The 20,864-nt window shown below is 37.0% G+C and overlaps 1 protein-coding gene across 5 annotated transcripts; it reads left to right on the forward strand.

Annotated features, from left to right (window-relative positions):
* The first annotated feature begins 989 nt into the window (after window positions 1-989).
* On the forward strand, window positions 990-17,341 carry rilpl1 (Rab interacting lysosomal protein-like 1). 5 transcript variants are annotated; one of them, XM_037751921.1, is made up of 10 exons: window positions 990-1,574; window positions 6,352-6,499; window positions 7,061-7,179; window positions 7,880-8,125; window positions 8,508-8,687; window positions 10,211-10,261; window positions 10,351-10,505; window positions 10,586-10,690; window positions 11,812-11,899; window positions 13,932-14,067. In XM_037751921.1, exons 1-10 carry the CDS (start codon window positions 1,287-1,289, stop codon window positions 13,935-13,937), a joined length of 1,386 nt encoding a protein of 461 aa, XP_037607849.1. In that variant the 5' UTR covers window positions 990-1,286; the 3' UTR covers window positions 13,938-14,067. The 5 variants fall into 5 exon arrangements, with proteins under 5 accessions (XP_037607849.1, XP_037607850.1, XP_037607848.1 ...); XM_037751922.1 differs by lacking the exon at window positions 13,932-14,067 and having other exon boundaries at window positions 11,812-11,905; XM_037751920.1 differs by lacking the exon at window positions 11,812-11,899 and having other exon boundaries at window positions 991-1,574; window positions 13,932-17,341.
* Window positions 17,342-20,864: the final 3,523 nt, after the last annotated feature.

Genomic DNA, 20,864 nt, shown 5'->3' on the forward strand with positions numbered 1-20,864 from the left:
ATCTGTAAACTGTTAGGCCTCCAATTGCCTTTTATTTATTATATATTTATTTGTATTAATTGTTAATACAAATTATTTTATTTTTGCATTCATTTGTATTTATTATTTATTTATTTATGCACAATTTCCCCTTTGCATTTCACCACTTGTCCCCAAACTTATTTATTTCTGTATTCTTTTCTCTATACATTTATTTTTATATTTCTTTAAGCATTTCTGCCTCATTATGCAAATGAATAGGCTGTCACTCAACAAAAATAAATAAATGAAAAAGAAATGCAAAAAGAAATAAATAAATGTGAAGATTAATAACAATAAATACAGGGGAATATAAGGGGAAATTAAACAGAAAAGTAAATAAATAAGGAGAATATACGATGATAAATAAATAAAGAAGCAAATTAAAACAGAAATATCCATGTATGTCACATTTTATCAATTAATTTTGCTGCATTTAATGACATATTTATGTATTTATCGATTAATTAATTAATTAATTATTTTTTTTAAATTTTGGCAGCTGGTTTAATCTTTAACAACTTGTTGTATTTCATAAGCATATCAAATGATTTTTTTTAAATTTAAAATCTTAATATGAAAAGTAACTATAGCTGTCAAATAAATATAGTTGAGCAAAAAATAATATATTTGTCTCTGAGATGTAATGGAAAATAACAAAATAAACAACAATACATTACCTATAATACATTACAATACAGGAAGCACTATAAAAAGTCATGATTAAAAGATATTAAAAATTTGAATATTAATATAAAGATCTATAAAAGCACCATACAATGGAAATATTCAAGTAAAGTACAAGTACCTCAAAATTGTGATTAAGTACAGTACTTGAGTAAATATGCTTAGTCACTTTCCACCACTGGTGACAAATAAATACATTTAAAATAATACATTAATTGTTGCAACACATTCGTCAACACTGGTTTTATTTTGAAACGCCTAGCCGGAAGAGGGATGTTTCAAACTGTTGTATTGACAGTAGTGTCCAGGAGCAGACTGAAGGGACATCAGCAGCTCAGCAGGACAGACGATATTTATCACAAACAAATCACACTACCACCGGGACTACAGCCGTTAACGATGGATAAACGATAGTTAACGGTGTTTAATGATGTTTTACGGTGTATCTGTGTATAGTTTTTAAGGGTAAAGCGGTAGAGTTTAGCTCACTTTAGCAGAATTGTTTCTTCCAGCGGGAGGAAGTTTAAGAGGAAACCCGGAGAGAGCCGAACTCGGCCGAACTCTCCCGAACTCCCCCGAACATGGAGGAGTCCGGCTCGGCCCTGGAGAAGAACGTCGCTGACCTCACGGTGATGGATGTGTACGACATCGCCGCGGTGGTCGGCCAGGAGTTCGAGCGGATCATCGACCAGTACGGCTGCGAGGCTCTGTCCAGGCTCATGCCCAAAGTGGTGCGGGTCCTGGAGATCCTGGAGGTGATGGTGAGCCGCAACAGCATCGGCCCGGAGACCGAGGAGCTGCGGCTGGAGCTGGACAAGCTGCGGCTGGAGAGGATGGAGAGGATGGAGAAGGACAAGAAGCACAGAAAGGTCCTCAAACACTGCAACACTGATGATGCATGATCACTCTATGATACACAGAAAGGTCCTACCAATAAACACTGACAGGCCTCTATAATACACTGATTAAAGCTCTATAATACACTGATTAAAGCTCTATAATACACTGATTAAAGCTCTATAATACACTGATTAAAGCTCTATAATACACTGATTAAAGCTCTATAATACACAGAAAGGTTCTACCAATAAACACTGACAGGCCTCTATAATACACTGATTAAAGCTCTATGATACACTGATTAAAGCTCTATAATACACTGATTAAAGCTCTATGATACACAGAAAGGTCCTACCAATAAACACTGACAGGCCTCTATAATACACTGATTAAAGCTCTATAATACACTGATTAAAGCTCTATAATACACTGATTAAAGCTCTATAATACACTGATTAAAGCTCTATAATACACTGATTAAAGCTCTATAATACACTGATTAAAGCTCTATAATACACTGATTAAAGCTCTATAATACACAGAAAGGTTCTACCAATAAACACTGACAGGCCTCTATAATACACTGATTAAAGCTCTATGATACACTGATTAAAGCTCTATAATACACTGATTAAAGCTCTATGATACACAGAAAGGTCCTACCAATAAACACTGACAGGCCTCTATAATACACTGATTAAAGCTCTATAATACACAGAAAGGTTCTACCAATAAACACTGACAGGCCTCTATAATACACTGATTAAGCTCTATAATACACAGACAGGTTCTACCACTAAACACTGATGATGCATGATTAAAGCCCTATAATAGACTGATTAAAGGTTCTCACACTGCAACACTGACTGACAGGCCTGGTGACTCTATAATACACTGATTAAAGCTCTATAAAAGCTATATAATACACTGATTAAAGCTATATAATACACTGATTAAAGCTCTATAATGTACTGATTAAAGCTCTATAATACACAGAAAGGTTCTCACACTGCAACACTGACTGACAGGCCTGGTGACTTTATAATACACTGATTAAAGCTGTTACACTAAGATTAAACCTGTCTCACACTGCACACTGATCACAGTCATGATCACTCTATAATACACTGATTACAGCTCTATAAAAGCTCTATAATAGACTGATTAAAGCTCTATAATACACTGATTAAAGGTTCTCACACTGCACACTGACAGGCCTGGTGACTCTATAATACACTGATTAAACCTGTTGTTGACAAGTGGTTTGACCACTAGAAGACTAATAAACACACCAGATGTAACAGAGACACAAAGTTACTGCGATTTAACCTGAGATGGAGGAAGTAATCTGGTTATTTACTCAAGTAAAAGTACCAATACCATTCTAAAATACTCCATTACAAGTAAAAGTCCTGAATTGAATATTCAGTGGTATTATTGGTAAGTTAAAGTACCAAATACCACTGTAAAAATACTCCATTACAGGCCCTAAATTGAAATGTTACTTTAGTAAAAGTACCATCACCACTGTAAAAATACTCCATTACAAGTAAAGGTCCTCAAGTGAAAACTTTACTTAAGTAAAAGTACCAATACCACAGTAAAAATACTCCATACTCTGTATTTAATGATTATATATAAAACGGTGTGTGTGTATTAACTACTGGATTAATCTGATGTTTTATTGATAAAAAACATATATTTACAAGAGCACGTACATCCAGATGATAAAAAGCATGTAAAAGATGGAAAAAAAATAATGCTTTATTGATCAATTAATTTATTGTTTCGTTTCTAAAATGTGAGAAAATAGTGATAAATGAACAGGGTGTAGGATATGCACATCCAAAAAACTTCAGCAAGTGCTGGATTAAAAAATCAAGGTAAGAATCAAACGGAAGACTCACTGTATTAATATTAAAAAGCTCCCAGCAAGTTTAGTTGTGCAACATTTCAATCATAGCAGAGATCTTTGTCAGGCATTATCAGATCACCATCACAAAGCAGAACAAGCCAAACACATTCATCACTCAGGTGATTGTGATCAGCATGATTGAGAGTCAACATACAGTCAAGGTGGCCGATCAGAACAGAGCTGAACGACACCGTCTCATATATGGGGGGCAGAGCATGTCTCCATAAAGAAAAGGAACTAAAAACACCATGATTAATAGAAAAGAAACATATATTTAATACAATAAATCAAATAGTGTGAAAGTTTACTGTCATTTAAGACAAGAAAAAGCAGCAAATGGTCACATGTGAGAAGCTGAAACCATGACATGTTTGTCATTTCTTCTTAAACTGTCCTTGATTTAACTCCCCAGTCAGATAGTTCCTGTTTGTTTAGCCACAGATGATCACACCCGATGGGAAGTTGGTCCCTGACTCAACAGGAAACTCTTCACCCTCCAGTTATATCGGTCAAATGTGCGGTTGTTTCCAGTTAGTCATCAGAGCATCTTCGATGGTGAATCAAAGTCTCTTTAAAGGGACAGTTTGGGTGTTTTGAAGTGTGGTTGTATGAGCTACTTCTCCATAGTCAGTGTATTACCTACAGCAGAGGGAGTTTGGAGAAAACAGAAACTTTAAGCTCACTATATCACAGACACACTGTAGGTATATTGAGGTGGTTTTAAATCAGGATTACAGCTCTATAAAAAAGTTGATATGTAAGTTTCTCGTGACAGCGAGCCAGCGAGCCAGCGAGCGAGCCGTGGTGAACACAGTTCGCCGGTTCACTGATTAACTGCGTCTCATGAGTGTGATAAAGTGGATGTTTCTGGAGGTGACGGCTGATTCTGCCGTGACTGAGAGGTCACAGTCAGCTTACATGATTCTCACACGGAGGACGTCACATCTACAGTAGAAATATATGCTGCTAAACCGTCCAACACAGTATTCTGGGTGGGGAAAGTATTAGTTGTACTCCTCCTGTGTACTTACTGATTCAATATTCAAAAGTTTTATTTGTCACATGCTCAAAAGGATGCTTCACACAAGCTAAAAAGGCAGCGTCCAATAAACAGTAATGATTAGAATGAGAGTAAACATGAGAATTCAGGAAAGAAATCATAGATGAACAATTATAAATATACTAGGGCTTCTAATAGCAATTAATCTGCCAATTATTTATTTGTACTGTATTTCCTCAAAGCCCAAAGTGACGTCTTCAGATGTCTTTTTTGTCAGACCATCAGTCCAAAACTCAAATATATTCAGTTTATTATCAGACAAAGAAAAGCATCAAATCTTCACGTTTGAGAAGCTGGAAACAGAGAATGTTTTTGGCATTTTTGCTAAAAGAAATAAAACTAAAATTTAGAGCTGCAACAGTTAATCCACTATTAAATTAATCACCAACTATTTTGATAATCGGTATACTGTAAGTGATTTTTTTTTTTAGAAAAAACAGCTTCTTAAATGTGAATATTTTCTGGTTTCTTTACTCCTCTGTGACAATAAACTGAATATCTTTGAGACATTTGAGGACGTCGAAATTTTTCACCATTTTCTGACAACTAATCAATTAATAGAGAAAATAATCAACAGATTAATTGACAATGAAAATAATCGTTACTTGCAGCCTTACTAAAATATTCAATTATCAAATGAACTGCAGTTTCATTTCTGTCAATCGATTAATCGACTGATCGTTGCAGCTCTTAAATATTTGTATTAGAAGTATTAAAATGCTGAAGTGTACTGTATATTGGCCCAGGTTGGAGGTTTGCTGTGCAATTTTTGCACTATAAGAAAATGTAAATTGTACGTCACAGTTGTAACGCAAACTATACAACAACATTTATAGGACGGTGCAAAGGATTGTTTTTCACAATTTTATTTATTTACATATTTACACCAACTTTTTAGACATTAGATTTTTAGTTTATAGAACAAAAACAAACACACATTGGCAGTTTAACACCACCAAGTTATCTTTTAAGTTGAACTTTCTTTGGTTCCGGCTTCTCAAATGTGACGATTTGCTGCTTTTCTGTGTTTTATATCATTGCAAATTGAATATTTTTTTGGTTGTGGACTGTTGCTCGACTTAAAAAAAGCCGAAAGAATATGTACGGAACAAGATACACAAACAAAAAAGTAAACACAGTGAGTCATATCTAAATACAGATGAGACACAATACAATCAAACGATACACAACTAAATGAATTAAACAAAGATAAGGTTAGTCGTGAGTCAGAAAACCTAAAACATCAGACATTCGATAGATAAACAAATTCATATTTTCCTTTTCTCTCAGTCTTCAGTACACAGAAGCTAAAATGAGTGACCACGTATCATTATAATTATTCAGACAGCCTATATTAATATTAATATAAATGACTCTTTGAACTTTAGCAGAGAGTTTCAGCATCAGACCAAAAGGTTGTGGACTTATTGTAACCGTGGCATATAATCGGATCTGTGCATGGTGCTCTACATGGCTCCACAGGCATGTAATATATCGTCATGTGTGAGACAGAATCAGATCTTAGAGCACAATCAAGCTTTTCTCTACATTCAGACGGGTGACGAATTAAAGGAAAAACTAGAATAAACCAGAAGAGAAACATAATGAATGCTGAAGCTTCCATACAGGACACACACAGAGGTCACTGGACGGTTTAGAACCGTAACAGAAGTATGAAACTGACCTGTGAAGAACAGTTATTTTACAGGTAGAGCATCGCGACATCCTGAAGGCAGCATAGAGAATCTGCTTACTAAATGAGTCGTGGTAGACTTGTAATAGACGTGGTTAATAATCATGTTTGATATACTCATACGTTTGTGTTTTACAGGAGCTGGAGCTGGTAGAGGACGTCTGGAGAGGAGAAGCTCAGGACCTGCTCACCCAGATCGCTCAGCTGCAGGAGGAGAACAAGAGTCTCCTCACCAACATGTCCATCAAAGACCCCATGAGTGAGGAGGACCTGCAGAGACACGAGGGTGAGGACACAGAAAGCATGGTGCATTCACTTCAGATAAAATGTATTTAATATTAGGACCACAGTGGAGACTTTCAGATTGGTGCTTTTTGAGGGCTTTACAAATATTCTAAAATATAGAGACAGGATTAGGGGTGTAAGAAAATATCAAAAATATTCAGTATCGCGATATTATGTTCTCACATCCCCCCCTCTTCTCCTCTCTCTGTTATACACGCAGTCAAACACACACAAACACACACAAAGGAGGCCTTCTCTTGTGTCTGACGGCGAGCCAGTCTTGTCTCTGCATCAGAGGCTCTTTTGGTGGTCTCTTTCACACACAGAGGACGCAGTCACCCAGACACACTGTGGACAGACCAGCCTCAGTGTACCAGCACACCTGCTACAAACACACAAATCAGGGTTTCCTCTGTACAACCCAATGACTTCTCTCTCCCCCAATAAAAAACAGATTATAAAGAACTCAAATTACATCTGATCTAAATCTACATTTGCCTGCTTGTTTGTGTCTGTGCATACTCCCCTTCCCCCCTCACTGTCTCCTCTCTGTGGTCTCCAGGTATGACGGAGCGAGAGAGGCAGGTGATGAAGAAGCTTAAAGAAGTGGTGGACAAGCAGAGAGACGAGATTCGAGCCAAGGATCGTGATATCACACTGAAAAACGAGGACATAGAAGCAGTAAGGCGACACAGCAGCAGATGTCACATTTTAATTATCTCCATGTAGGAGATGCAGTGATTAGTTTGTTAAACACACTCTGATTCTGGCTACTCAAATGTGAATATTTGAATACATGTAAATATAAAAATCTATATATATACTCCAACGTTCTACGAGGTAAAATGACTGTTTTTATCAATAGACTCTGGTGGCTTTGAAGAGAGCGATCTAACAGCTTTAGTTCCCCGTCCGAAAGGGCTGTTTGATAGCGAGGTAAAGCGGATGTGGAGTCTGCTGTCTTCAAAGCCACCAGACTCCATTCACAAAAACAGTAATTTTACCTCTCAGAACACAGAGTTACTGCTCTACCGCTGCATCCATCGTTTAGTTTGTTTGTGTTATTGTATAACTTGTGGTGTGGCGTCCACAGCAGTACATCGCTTAGCTTCCTGCCGGTACTCCTGTCTGCTTCTCCGAACTGGGAGCACGTCGACCGCCATCTAAGTCACTGTAGGTAACGTTAATACACTGACTATAAGGATGTATATATACTGTACATGTAGCAGCGTCATCGTGTACAAAAACCTACGTGAGGTCAAGTTTTTAGATGGGCTTGAAGGGAAAATAGCATTGTGGCGCTAAAACATACGTACTTTGACCATAACGTGAATGATATAAAATGTATAATTTACCCATACTCCTTTGTTTCTGTCTGCAGCTCCAGCAGCAGCAGTCTCGCCTCATGAAAATCAACCACGACCTGCGGCATAAGATCTCCGTTGTGGAGGCTCAAGGGAAAGCACTGATAGAACAGAAGGTGGAACTGGAGGCCGGGGCTCAGGCGCGGGGGCAGGAAGTCGGTGCCCTTCGGCAGGAAGTTGTACGCTTAAGGGAACGACTTCAGGGAGACCTGCCAGCCCAGAACCCTGAGGAACCCCCAGCTCAGCCCCCGTCACCTGCAGAGGTAGGAAACCATTAAAAGAGCTACATGTACAGGTTGTAGTCAGGATTTAATATGGAACTTTATTTCAAATTGTGCAAGAAACTCCAGAAAAATGCGGCATCCTGTTAACTCAATATAGGTGCAGTGCATTGTGGGTTAAAAACTGGTCCATTATCATCCTCTTTCTTATCTAAAAAGGTTAAATTGACAAAAAAAAGGACGTTTTGCTTTTCATTTTACGTTTCATATATTCCAGTTTAAAAGAGGTCTGATCACTTTTCAAACCAATATAATAACCGATGATTTTCCTCTAGAGCTTCTGTATATAGGTGCTGAACACATCAGACAAAAGGAGATCGGATTGCTTTGTAAACGGATAATAAAGTGTGTTTTACTCCACCAGCGTGGTAAAGCTGCTACGGTGGTGGTGGTGGGTGCTGAGGGCTGGTCAGACAGACCTGACCCCTCTGAGCTGATGTTGGGGGGGATTGACCCCTCACCGCGCCCCTCGCCCGGTTCCCTCAGCCCAGAGGGACACGAGGATGAGGATGAGGAGGCTGAGGAGGAGGCGGTGTTGCTTTGGGTAATACACGAGTGCTAGTTAGCGAAACCAGAGTGGTGTGATTGTCCCGAGTCTTAACTCCAAACCTGCACCCCCCTCCCAGAACAACGACCGTATCAGTAGAAGAAGCTCGTAGACTAACATTTGTCTGACCCATGAGAGGTGCTGAAACGGCTCGGCATGGGTGTTAAAGAACTAACAGAGTGTCGGCCAACTGGGTGAGACTTCCTGGACGACTGCACCGACGACCTTTCTAAACATAGATGACCTCGACAGCTCGGCCTCTAACAGCACTGGAAGTCGTCCTTTAATGCACCGTGATCCTGAATAGAAACGGTAGCTGAAAGTCCAACTGAAATCAAATTGTTGTTTTTCTGCTACAACTTTGTGAAACACATTTTAGTTGTTGTTGTTAATGTTTTAGGAGGACAGTGGCGAAGTAAAGGGCATAGACTGTATATAAGAAGTGGACGTAGTCAGTGTGATGTCACCCATCGGTTGGTGGACTACGATTTTGAATCCTCTTGTTTGGCTTCTTGGTTTTTTGCAACCAGAAGTGCCACCAGAATAAGACATTTTTAGACGACCAAAATGGTTATAGTTAACTCTCATGAAGTGAAAACACACTGTGAAAGGGTTAAAGCTCTAGGACAAAAACATGGACAACTCCCAAACCGGACGTCGCCGTTGTAACGACCTGTCAATCACAAGGTAGCCCCGCCCTAAAGCATCCCCTGCTTTATGGTCTATCTGACTCTAAATGGGACCATAATTCACTAAATGAACATCATGCTGTATTGAAGAAGACTTGAAACTAGCGATTGAGACCATAAACTCATGTTTACAATGTTTACTGAGGTAATAAATCAAGAGAGAAGTCGGCTCATTTTCTCATTGACTTCTATACAACCAGACTTCTTTTTGCAACCAGAGGAGTCGCCCCCTGCTGGCTGTTAGAGAGAATGCAAGTTTAAGGCACTTCAGCATTGGCTTCACTTTTCAGACCCGGAGGTTGCCGCCTGTTAAAAGGTCACTGAGATATGCTGGAGCTAGCCCGTTGTTAATATGTTTCAGTCAGACTATTTGTTACCAGTGTAATTTAGAGTTGACTAGAAGATACTAACAATACCTTTAAATGTCACTTGGGTCCAGTTAGATGCCGGTGTGTCTGTCCACGGCATGAAGGCTACAGCGCCAAGTTTGTTTACTTTGTTTACTCCAGCGCGGCTGAGAGGAAAAGGAGCATTTCTGATATTTAAAAATAGATATAATAAATAAAAAAATGCCATAAATTTGACTGCAAAAAGAAAACTAAATGTGATTTCAGTTGGACTTTGAATACATATTAATAGGAATTGTTTTTTTTTGCTCAGTGCATGAGTGACTTCTGTCAGCTGCATGTGTTGCGGTGTTTTTTTAACAGTGACGGTGAATGTCTCGGGTGTGCTGAGTTTTGAAAACAGCTTAAAGGGAGGAGGGAAGGGCGAACAAATGTATTGGAACAAGGCCCGATGTCTGACTTAGAGTCTAACGTTTGCCACCAGGAGGCGATGTGCGATGACGACATGCCTGCTGTGTTCCAATATTTTACAAAGGTATCCTCACTTCCTTCCCGCCTCCGTTCCTTCCTTCCTTCCTTCCTTTTTGTCTGGTTTCCTCTGTGATGGCCTTCCTCTTTCGGCAGGAGGCGCTGTGCGAGGACGAGACGGGAGGCCTGGACCCGAAGGACCCCAACCGGCCGCGGTTCACCCTGCAGGAGCTGAGGGACGTCCTCCACGAGAGGAACGAGCTCAAGGCCAAAGTCTTCATGCTGCAGGAGGAGCTGGCCTACTACAAAAGGTACTCGTATAAATAAATCTGAGGAGTTAAACACACATAATTACGGCGATGTTGTTGATGATTAACCTGTTTTTTTCCAGTGATGAGACAGACGATGACCTCGTCACTCCTTCTCCGTCTCCTTCACCTGAACTGAGGACTCGCTCCCGTTCTTCTGCCCAGCCAGAGTCAGGAATCAAACGCCTGTATGTTGTACCCACATATCACACTCACTCAGACACATCTGCTCATGAAAACACTCTCAACTTTGAGATTAGTTAAAGTCAAAAACACTCAGATTGCTTTGCTTGCGCTGAGTAAAGGCTTATTGAACTGGTCCCTGCATGCTCAAACATTTACATAATACTCTGCAAGAAATATGCAAATTAAATCTAACGTCTCCTCACCAGCAGTACCAGACATTCAGGACTATTCAGGCTGGTAATATTAGCTTTGTGATAATATTTTGAGAGAATTTGCCGTGGTGGATATTAAACAAGATGTATATTTATATTATATATTTTTTCTTTATTGATTTTCACATATATTGTACAATCACAAAGTACTAAATACTCCAAAATAAGATAAACATAGAAACAGACTATTGCTAGGTATTACAAACTGTAAGTGAAATACCACTTCAATACAGTAAATTGTTGCTTTATGAATAATTAAATTAAATTAAAATTAAATTTAAAAAAATACAAATGCTGAAAATAAATAAATAAATTAAAATAAAAAAAAAATACAAATGCTGAAAATAAATAAATTAAATTAAAATAAAAAAAAATACAAATAGTGAAAATAAATAAATAAATTAAAATTAAAAAAAAATACAAATGCTGAAAATAAATAAATAAATAAAAATTAAAAAAATACAAATGCTGAAAATAAATAAATAATAAAAAATTAAAAAAAATTAAAAAACTGTCTTAAAGGGAGGGATTTAAGAGAGTTAATAACTCGTCCGGAGGTATAACAAACATTATTTGTGTGTTTCTTCTGTTGTTAATACTTATTTTTATCAGCATGTGCACTGAAGCTGCCTGACTTTTTCTTCTCAGCTCTATCAGACACGCTCGCCGCTCTGTGTGCATGTTTAATGATTAGCATGCTTTCGGTCACGGGTCAGATATAGCACATGATACACACCACGGTTCATTTTATTCTTCTATCTCCACTAAAATGACGTCTTCTGGTTTCATGGGAACTTTACATGAGAGGTCAAAGGTTGATGTGGTCCCTGTCTCCCCCCCTGTTTGTCCTTCCCCCTTCTCTATACGTCCCTTCCTGTTTGTGCTTGTGTGTCTTTACCTTTGTGTGACAGGATCTTCACGGCCATTATGCCGATGGTGGCGGCTGGTTTGATCCCAGATGACCCCACTTTACAGCCAATCAGACGTCTCATATCGCTTGTATGACTCTATATTTGGTTGGCTTCAGAGTCTCTCAGCTAACAGCCTGCCTTCCCGTTCCCGTTGCATGTTTCAGCTTTTTCAGCCCATTTTTTTCCACCTTTGTAGTATTCTGATTGGCTGATTGTGGGGCTGTCTTTTATATTCATTGTCCAAATGGGACGATTTGCGGATCATAAAAAATCAGCCAGTCAGAATTTACATGTAGTCGTCACGTCTCGTCTTTTCCCCCCCGCTGACCACAGTAACAACATGTCTGCACCTCTAAACTCATATGAATAATTCTGCTTTAATTTACAAACTAAAGCGCTTTTAGCTCTTTTTCAAGTAGTTAGTGATTAAACAGCTTATAACAGACTCATCATGTTTTATTCTACTTTACTGCACTCATCAGTTAATTCCAGTTATAATCTTCAAAATGTAATGCACATTAAGGGGCCAGGGTGTAACAATTAGGTGGATCTATTAGCAGAAATGGATTATAATAACACAAAGTATATCTTATTTAGTATATAACCTGAAACTAAGAATGTTTTTATTAGCTTAGAATGAGTGCTTCATATGGCGACATCTAGTGGTGTGGTTGCAGATTGCAACCAACTGAGTACCCCTCCTCTCACTCCTCTCTTTACAAGACTGTGGTAACGTGAGCCACCGTGTGTAAAACCGTGGTAATGCCGTTCACCTCACTCAGAGGTCATCGTTACCATAATAACACTACTTTAGGAGCAACAGAAGTCAGACGGCGGCTGGCGGTATCACGGTTAAACACTCTGTGGCTCACATTACCGCAGTTTTCTCAAGCGTGTCGGAGAACTACGGTGGCCTGCAGGTGACGTAAAAACCTTGAAAGTCTCTCTAGAGCCAGAGTTTGGTTTGTCCGTTCTGAACTACTGTAGAAACATGGCGGACTCATGGATGTATAAAGAGAACTGGATACAGCGTTGGAGGCGGGGCCCCGTTCATTCCTATGAAAGTGTCTCAGTGGCGCATGAAGCCTAAATGGCTCGACTTCCGTCTGGAAAGTACCCGAATCTTGGGCACATGGAACATGCGCAGTAGCGTCCGCTCGGTCACATGACTCAGTCACGGGGTCCCAACGTCACGCCGTCGTCACGACTTGCGCTCCAGCCTCGGTCTGGGTCTCATTCACATGAACGGAGGAAGGGAAATAACTCTGGATTCAGCTATTAGTGTGTTTTACAACCTTTAGGACCTAATGATTTAAATAAGGACTTTTAGAGTGTTCGTACTGGGAAGTTGATTCACCTAAAAAAAATTATCCGCTGAGTTACAGACGTCTCTTTGCCAATGTAAGTCTATGGGGAAAAGTCTTTTTGGGCTCGATGGCATCACGTGACGGACACGGAAGTTGCAGTACCGCCGTCTTGACTCATTCTAAACTGACGAAAACACAACGATCCTTAGTTTCAGGTGATTGAACACTAAATGAAACATAGTTATGAATATTATATTGAATTTTTGCTAATAGTTCCCTCAGAATCCTACACACTGTTCCTTTAAGTAAAATCTTGAATGCAGGTGTATTTCTACAGAGCAGTATTGCTACTTCTACTTAAGTAAAAGATCTGAGTACTTCTTCCACCACTCAGAATCGACGTATGCTTCTAAAACAAGAGCAGCATACGATCTCTGTCTGCATCACTCCGGCATCACTTAACAGCACAGTGTTGTCACAAGCTTTTTTCAGCCAAAGGCACGCGGTTATCCAAATTACCAACATATTTGTGCTCATGAGTAACGCCAACAAGCAAATGAAATAAAGAAAACAACCGCACTGCTGCAGGACGCTGTGGGATTTATAGGACATTTGGTTTTGAATGTCAGGAGCAGATTCAATCTCATTTGTTTACAGTAATTAAACCAATATATCACAATTAATTTGCCAAAAGATAATCCAGTTTGAAATGCCATAACTGCTAACACTGCTTCACTGCACACACTACGTTGTTCACAATCACTAGACGTCACATTAAAGCCTCTTGTCTCCTCTCCATCTGGTCTTTTTTAGGTTTAGTTTCTTCTCCCGTGACAAGCAGCGGAACTTGCAGCGGAGCGGCCAGTTCGACGCCGGCCTCGGCTCGTGGACGGGAAAGGACGAGGTGTACACGGAACAAGCCCAGGAGGCGTTACAGCACATGTAGAGTACGCCGGACTGGACGAACTCCAGAACTCTTTAACACTCCCATGTCCATCACTCGAGGCCGGCTTGTGAAGCGTTCAATTTGCACACCAAAACTCACCACTAGTGACTCGCTGCGACTGAAAGTATCACAGGCTCTTGAGGTGAGACAGAAAGAAGAAAACTCAAGATTAGATAGTTTATTTAAACATCTGAGAATACAGTATATATATATGTATATCTCAGAGAGTGATGGCACATACAGACTTTAAAAATGCTAGAGATCATGTTGGAGGAGAAGGTAAACTCAAGTTGAAGGATGGAAAGTGGAAAGTTGGATAATGAAACGTTCAGTGGGTGAAAATGACGACACAAATTTCTCCTCCTGGTTCACGTGAGCAGCTCGCAGGTCATCACCAGCACTTTCAGCAGATTCACACGACGCAGCTCTAAAAACTCTTTGAGGCTTTGTGTAAAAAATGTTGCATAGAATCACAATTTAAAAGATGTGTACAGAAAAATATATATATGATGCTTTTTATTTATAATATACATCAAGAAACATGCAGTATGGAAGACCATTTCTGCCAAGAAAAGAAAAAAAAAAATTACTAACTTAATTTTGTTGCAATTTTGATTTAACAAAACTGAGTTACTAACTTAAAATTATGAAATAATATTGACTCAGTATGTCATTATAGTTAATAACAATTTCAATACGCATCGTAATATGGACTTAATAGCTCATAATTTTGACTTAATAGCTCACAATTTTGATTTACTAGCTCATAATTTTTACTTAATAGCTCATCATTTTGACTTAATAGCTCGTAATTTTGACTCAAAAGCTCATAATATCGACTTATTATCTCATCATTTATACTTATTAGCTAATCATTTTGACTTACAGCTAGGGTGAGTAAATAAATAAAAATGCTCTGAAAACATAATGTGGTGTCTTGCTGCTGCAGGACTGTAATAATCCCGTCTGATCATTTCATTCAGACAGGCTACCTACCTACAGTACCTACCTGTCTTCCTGCGTGAATTCAGCCCGTGCACTCTTGGCGCGTCACCGGACTCTTCCAGAAGCAGCTAGCTTGACAGCTGTGAGTACTAACAATAGTCATGATCGTTATTTACTAATATTGAGGGAGTGTCTTTGGAGGGAGGCTGAAGGGACGGACTGTCAGCGACCTTCTCTCTAGATTTAGGGACATAATTTGACTTAATATGTCATAATTAAGTCAAAACTGTGATGACTTCCTGAGTCAAATTATGAGACTATGTTGTAATTTAGATTTTTGATAATAATAATAATAGTAACTCATAATAGTTCTGACTTAGTAACTGTAATTACTACTTGAGATGCAGTGTGAATTACTACTAATATCCAATAACCGTGCCAAAGCTGTGACATCATGCGTATATTCAAACCTACAGTTACATGATAACAGCAATTCCAGTTTCACCAGCTGAACCAAAGCAGGCTTTAATACACAAACGTCCTCTTTGGTGATTTAACAAACAGATGCAGTATATTTAAAAACAAAACTCAACAGTTTGTAATCTATAATCTGTGCAGGACAGATTATAACTAGATTTTACAAAAGCAGCGCTGTCAGTATTAAACTCCAGAAACAAGCTTTACCTCTTAACTTATTTTTAATATAACTGAGGAGAAACAATTTTAATTTTCCTGTCTGTATTTAAATACTCTCCAGAGCACCAAATACCGACTAGAAAGGTGTGTACACGTTGACTTGTGTTTTTATGCATCATTTATACAAGGCCTCAAATATACAAACATGGTTTCAAAGCTACGCTTTCAAAATAAAGCAGAAGAAAATCATGTAAAATAATGAAGTTACATTTAAATATTCCTCAGATTGTGTTCAGGAGACGGCTGAGAAGCTAGAAATGAAGTTAGAAAGGTTTACATTTTCTTTTTTTTAACTCTTGTGCCTCACAAGGGACATTTTTGGCTTTTTTATTTTTTAATTTTCAATAATTTTGTCTGTGTTATTATGGCATTATTAAATTAAATTAAATTGTTTTAATTTAGTAAGCCTCAATAAAAATCCCCCCCTATTACTTAGTACACAGAAAATAATTAAATTTTTGTGTTTTATTTTTTTATAAAAGACAATTTTGTAAACAAACTGGCATTTAAATGGTTAAATCTCTGAAAAATTATTGAATATTTGGTTAAAATAATATATATTATTTTTACAGGTGATATTTTTTGTCTTCTATGATAACGGGTGGGAGTTTTCTTTTTATCTGACACTGCACAAAACAATAAAAATGCATCAAAACAAATGCCCCCCAGCATTTAGTACACAGAAAATAATTTAATTTTTGTGTTTTCATGGAAATACAACAGTTGCATTATGTAAACAAACTGGTATTTAAAGGGGTACAAATTCGGAAAATTAATGAATATTTGGTAGTTATGATCAGGACTGATTTAACTCAATGAAAGTAGAAAATAATATTCATTTATAGTATTTTTTATAGCAGTTTTAGGATGGAGACATTGTTGTCCTCTAATGTAACAAATGGGAGTTTTATTTATTTATTTTTGTTAAATCTGACACAGCACAAGACTTTTAGTATGCAGGAAATAATTTTATTTTTGTGTTTTTTCCTTAAAAAAACAACAGTTATGTAAACAAACTGGCATTTAAAGAATTAAAATTCTGAAAATGAATCATGGTTAACAGATTTAACTAAATAATAATAATTTGATTGCAGTTTTTGACACAGAGCAACTTTTTTAAAATTGAGGCACAAGGGTTAAAAATGCTATTCGCTGGTTGCTGCTTCTGCTTTTCCAGCTTGCCTTCATTTTTAACACTGACTGATGTCTTCACCCTGAGAGGAGACTGAACAGCTGTGGTTGTGAGCCGGTGTGTGTTTTAATAGTAGAGGCACTTCTTTATCTTTATTTAAACTCCCAAAGGCGAGGTGGAATAAATGAATGTAAAATGACAGGAACACTACGATGAGCTTTTTCCATATTCACAGGTAAAATAAAATAATGAAGAGACAGAATCACAGTCTAGATTATATCTGGAAGTCAAAGGGATGCGGACAGTTTAGACATTAAAAGGGAAATCTGGTCAAAACAAGACGACGCGTCCAAACACTCAGTATTTAAGTCAGTGTTGATCACCGTCTCTCGTGTGTTTACCTGATTTAAAACAAGATATTTAAAAGCTATAATGAACGGATCAGTGCTTTATTAAATGAGCTGGCTTTTATTCAAACCTCATTAATAAATATTCTGTCATGTTTGAGGTGTTTTGTCTGTTGTTTTTATGACTCCGCGTTGGAGGCAGCCATTATTACCGCGTTATGTTTTCGGGTTGTCTGTCCGTAAATGATGCCTGAGTTGATTTAAAGGTCCCATATTGTAAAAAGTGAGATTTTCATGTCTTTTTATATTATAAAGTGCTTTATAAATACTGTTAAACTATCAAAACGCTCAATATACGGAGAAAGACACACAGCCCGTATTCAGAAATTGTGCGTTTGAAACAAGCCGTTTCTATTTTTGTCCATTTGTGATGTCACAAATATACAATATTTAGACCATTACACGGTTTTAAACAAAAACATTCTAAATGTGTCCCACGTTTTTTTGCTGTTGCAGTGGATGTAAATAACATCAGCTGACAGGAAGTAAACATGGACCCAAGCTGTTGCCTAGCAACGCAATTCCGTTGCAATTCACTAAAACGGAGCGTTTCAGACAGAGGGTGAATACAGGTATATTCAGGCAGACAGTATGAGGAAAATAAAGTGTTTTTTTGAACATTACAGCATGTAAACATGTTCTAATAGAAACATAAAATACAAGTATGAACCTGAAAATGAGCATGACATGGGACCTTTAAGGTCTTGAATTGAGAGAAAAGAAATCCACTTTTGTGCTCATTTAAACTCATTTATTTTAACACAAGAACAAAATCAGATGCAAACTCCTGTTACTTGCATATTACATCTTTATTCATCGATGCCTACACCCCAGCATTAAGATTTATTCAACGCTACAACAGCAAAGATCTATTACGTCTTAAAAATGGCCAACAGGTCACTTTTGCCTCTTCTGGTATTATTTATTTAATTAGTTCTATATTTAAAAAAGAAAAGAAAATGGATTAATCCAAAATGTAACATGTTTGTTTAAGAAAAAGGCTCACATGAAAACATTTCACACATGTAACACAATGCTACTGTTAGAGAGGCGGCAGGGGAGGAAGGTCAGAATATGAATGTGTTTCCTGAAACGTACTTTATCGTATACATACAGACATGTGACTGGGCTCTTTGTGGTAACACTGATTCTTTTTATGGTATTTGAATAACATTAAAACAGGAAATCAAAAGAATCCTGGAATTCAATAATATACTGAATATTTTTGGAAACTTTAAAAAGTCCTTTTCGTGATTTTTGAACACTTTTATGGAAGATTTTGTTACGAGCTAAACAGCCACAGAGATGTACCGAGAGATGGTGGATAACAGTAAGTCAAGAATTCAGAGAGCTTAAAGAAGTAGTTTGACATTTTGTGAAATAAACTTTTACGCTTTCTTGCTGAGAGTTAGATGAGATGATCGACACCACGCTCATGTCTGCCGGTTCAATTTGAAGCCGGGAGGTTATTAGCTTAGCTTAGCATAATGACTGGAAACGGGGGGAAAAGTTAGCATTAGGCTAAAAACATCCCTAAAATAATTAACACAAGTCACAACATGTTAATTATTGAGCTTCAGAGCCACAAAGAGTGGTTTCAATCTTATCATTAATTATATAATAATTATATTTCACAAAATGTCCAACTATTCCTTTAAGACGGAGCCCAAAAATAATGGTACCAAACTCATAATAAAAGAAAAAAACTAAAATAATTTAACATAATGCTGGCAATAATACAAACAGAAGAGCAATTACTGCACAATAAAATAAATAAAAGTGTGTTATAATGATAGAAAAAGTTTGTACACTGGTAAGATATTAGTTTTAATATTGCTACTTAATTTATAAATGATTAGTGCCTATAAAATCCCATGATATTCTGATTAAAAACTAACGATGACCGGCTGTTTTAGGAAATTATTATTGTTTTTTAATTAAACTATATAATTGTGAGGCATTTTTTAATATTTATATCACTGTAGGTTTTGGTATTTTCATGGGATTTATTGACAGTAACAATAATATAGAATATCACCAGCCTTATGCTTTAAAACATATTTATTATTCTGATTTCCAGGAGACAAATTCAACAGTTATCTGTCATCCAGCATTTTTCGGTGGTACTTAAATTTATAATTAGTGATTTGACCAAAGTAGTGTGATTATTCAAGCTGAAATACTGTAAATTATAATAAGATTCTGTATTATAAATTAGATATTTGGGGTTGCCACTGTGATTTATGTAATTTATATGGAAAAAAAACAAATATTTAATGCCCAGAATTGAAAATTTCCTTTAAAAAAACCAAACATTTTACCTGTTAGCTAAAAGAAATCAATTATTTTGTCTCTCTGTGATTTTCTAAATGAGGTTAAATCAAGATAAATAAGATAAATGTGAGCATGTTTGGGGTATATTTGATCTTCTGGCTACAATTCATGGAAAACACATTTGAAAAAAGCTACTAAAATATAAAGTAAATAAAAAAGACCTGTTGGCGTTTCAGCTGTTAAATACTTTCACATGGAACAATATGAACAATATTTTGTGAGCGGGAAGAAACGGATGTGTAGAAAACCTGCAGAGATAAACACAGTAGGAGTGTAACAGTTCACCAAAGACGCGTCGGAGAGGCTGCCGTTGTGTGCGCATTAAATATGTGATAAATTCCCAGCAGACGCTTTAAACAGTTTGTTTTGTGTTAGTTTTTTAAAAGAAGAGTTTGACATTTTGGGAAACACACTTATTTGTTTTCTTACTGAGAGTTAGATGAGAATATGGACACCACTCTCATGAAGCTACAGCCAGCAGACGGTTAGCTTAGCTTAGCATAAAGACTGGAAACGGGTGGAAACAGCTAGCCTGGCTCTGTCCAAAGGTAAACAAAGTCTGCCAGTTTTGTCAGACTGGGCGGTTTTACACCCGATTGAGCTCCTATAACTATTGTTTCCAGTCATTACAACAAGGCTGGAACTATTCTATTATTATTTGGTCATAGCTTTGTAATAACAGCCTTGTAAAAGTTTACATTTGTTGATAGAAGTGAAGACGTCTTACGTCAAATGTGCCATGTTTTGTACGTGGTTTTGTGTTGGCTCAAACAAAGGCTTAATTTTTCCGCTTTCCCTCGTAATTTATGGAGGACGGAATCTGACAAAATATAAAATAAATGAATGAATAAATAAATAAATGACTCATTAAATAATTAAATGTCATTAAATGTAGTTAAAATAATATAAAAAAATTAATATAGCCATTAATGAATTGATAAAAAGTGCTTCTTCTTTATTCATTTATCTTTGTATTAACTCCCTTTTTTAAAATGTATTCTTCTGTTTAATTTTCTTTTTTATTTATCTATTTATTTATATTACTTTTTAAAATTTATTTATTTATTTTGGCATTAATTTATTTTTTTAAGTATTTTTTATTTTTATTTATTATATTTTTATTTTTAAATTTATTTGTGTTTATATATTTATGCACTATCTCTCCTTTGCATTTCAACCCTTATTTATTTCCCCAAACTTATTTATTTCTTTTCTTCATATATATTTCTTTATGCATTTCTGCCTCATTATGCAAATGAGGGGGCTCTCACTCAAAAAAATAAATA

Source organism: Sebastes umbrosus, chromosome 19 (genome assembly GCF_015220745.1).
Source record: "Sebastes umbrosus isolate fSebUmb1 chromosome 19, fSebUmb1.pri, whole genome shotgun sequence".
NCBI lineage: Eukaryota > Metazoa > Chordata > Actinopteri > Perciformes > Sebastidae > Sebastes > Sebastes umbrosus.

Coding starts and splice junctions, on each gene's coding strand:
- rilpl1 (XM_037751920.1), top strand. CDS start 1,287: ATGGAGGAGTCCGGCTCGGCCCTGGAGAAGAACGTCGCTGACCTCACG. Junction 10,506..10,585: donor GAGCTGGCCTACTACAAAAG/GTACTCGTATAA, acceptor GTTTTTTTCCAG/TGATGAGACAGACGATGACC. Junction 10,691..13,931: donor GAGTCAGGAATCAAACGCCT/GTATGTTGTACC, acceptor GGTCTTTTTTAG/GTTTAGTTTCTTCTCCCGTG.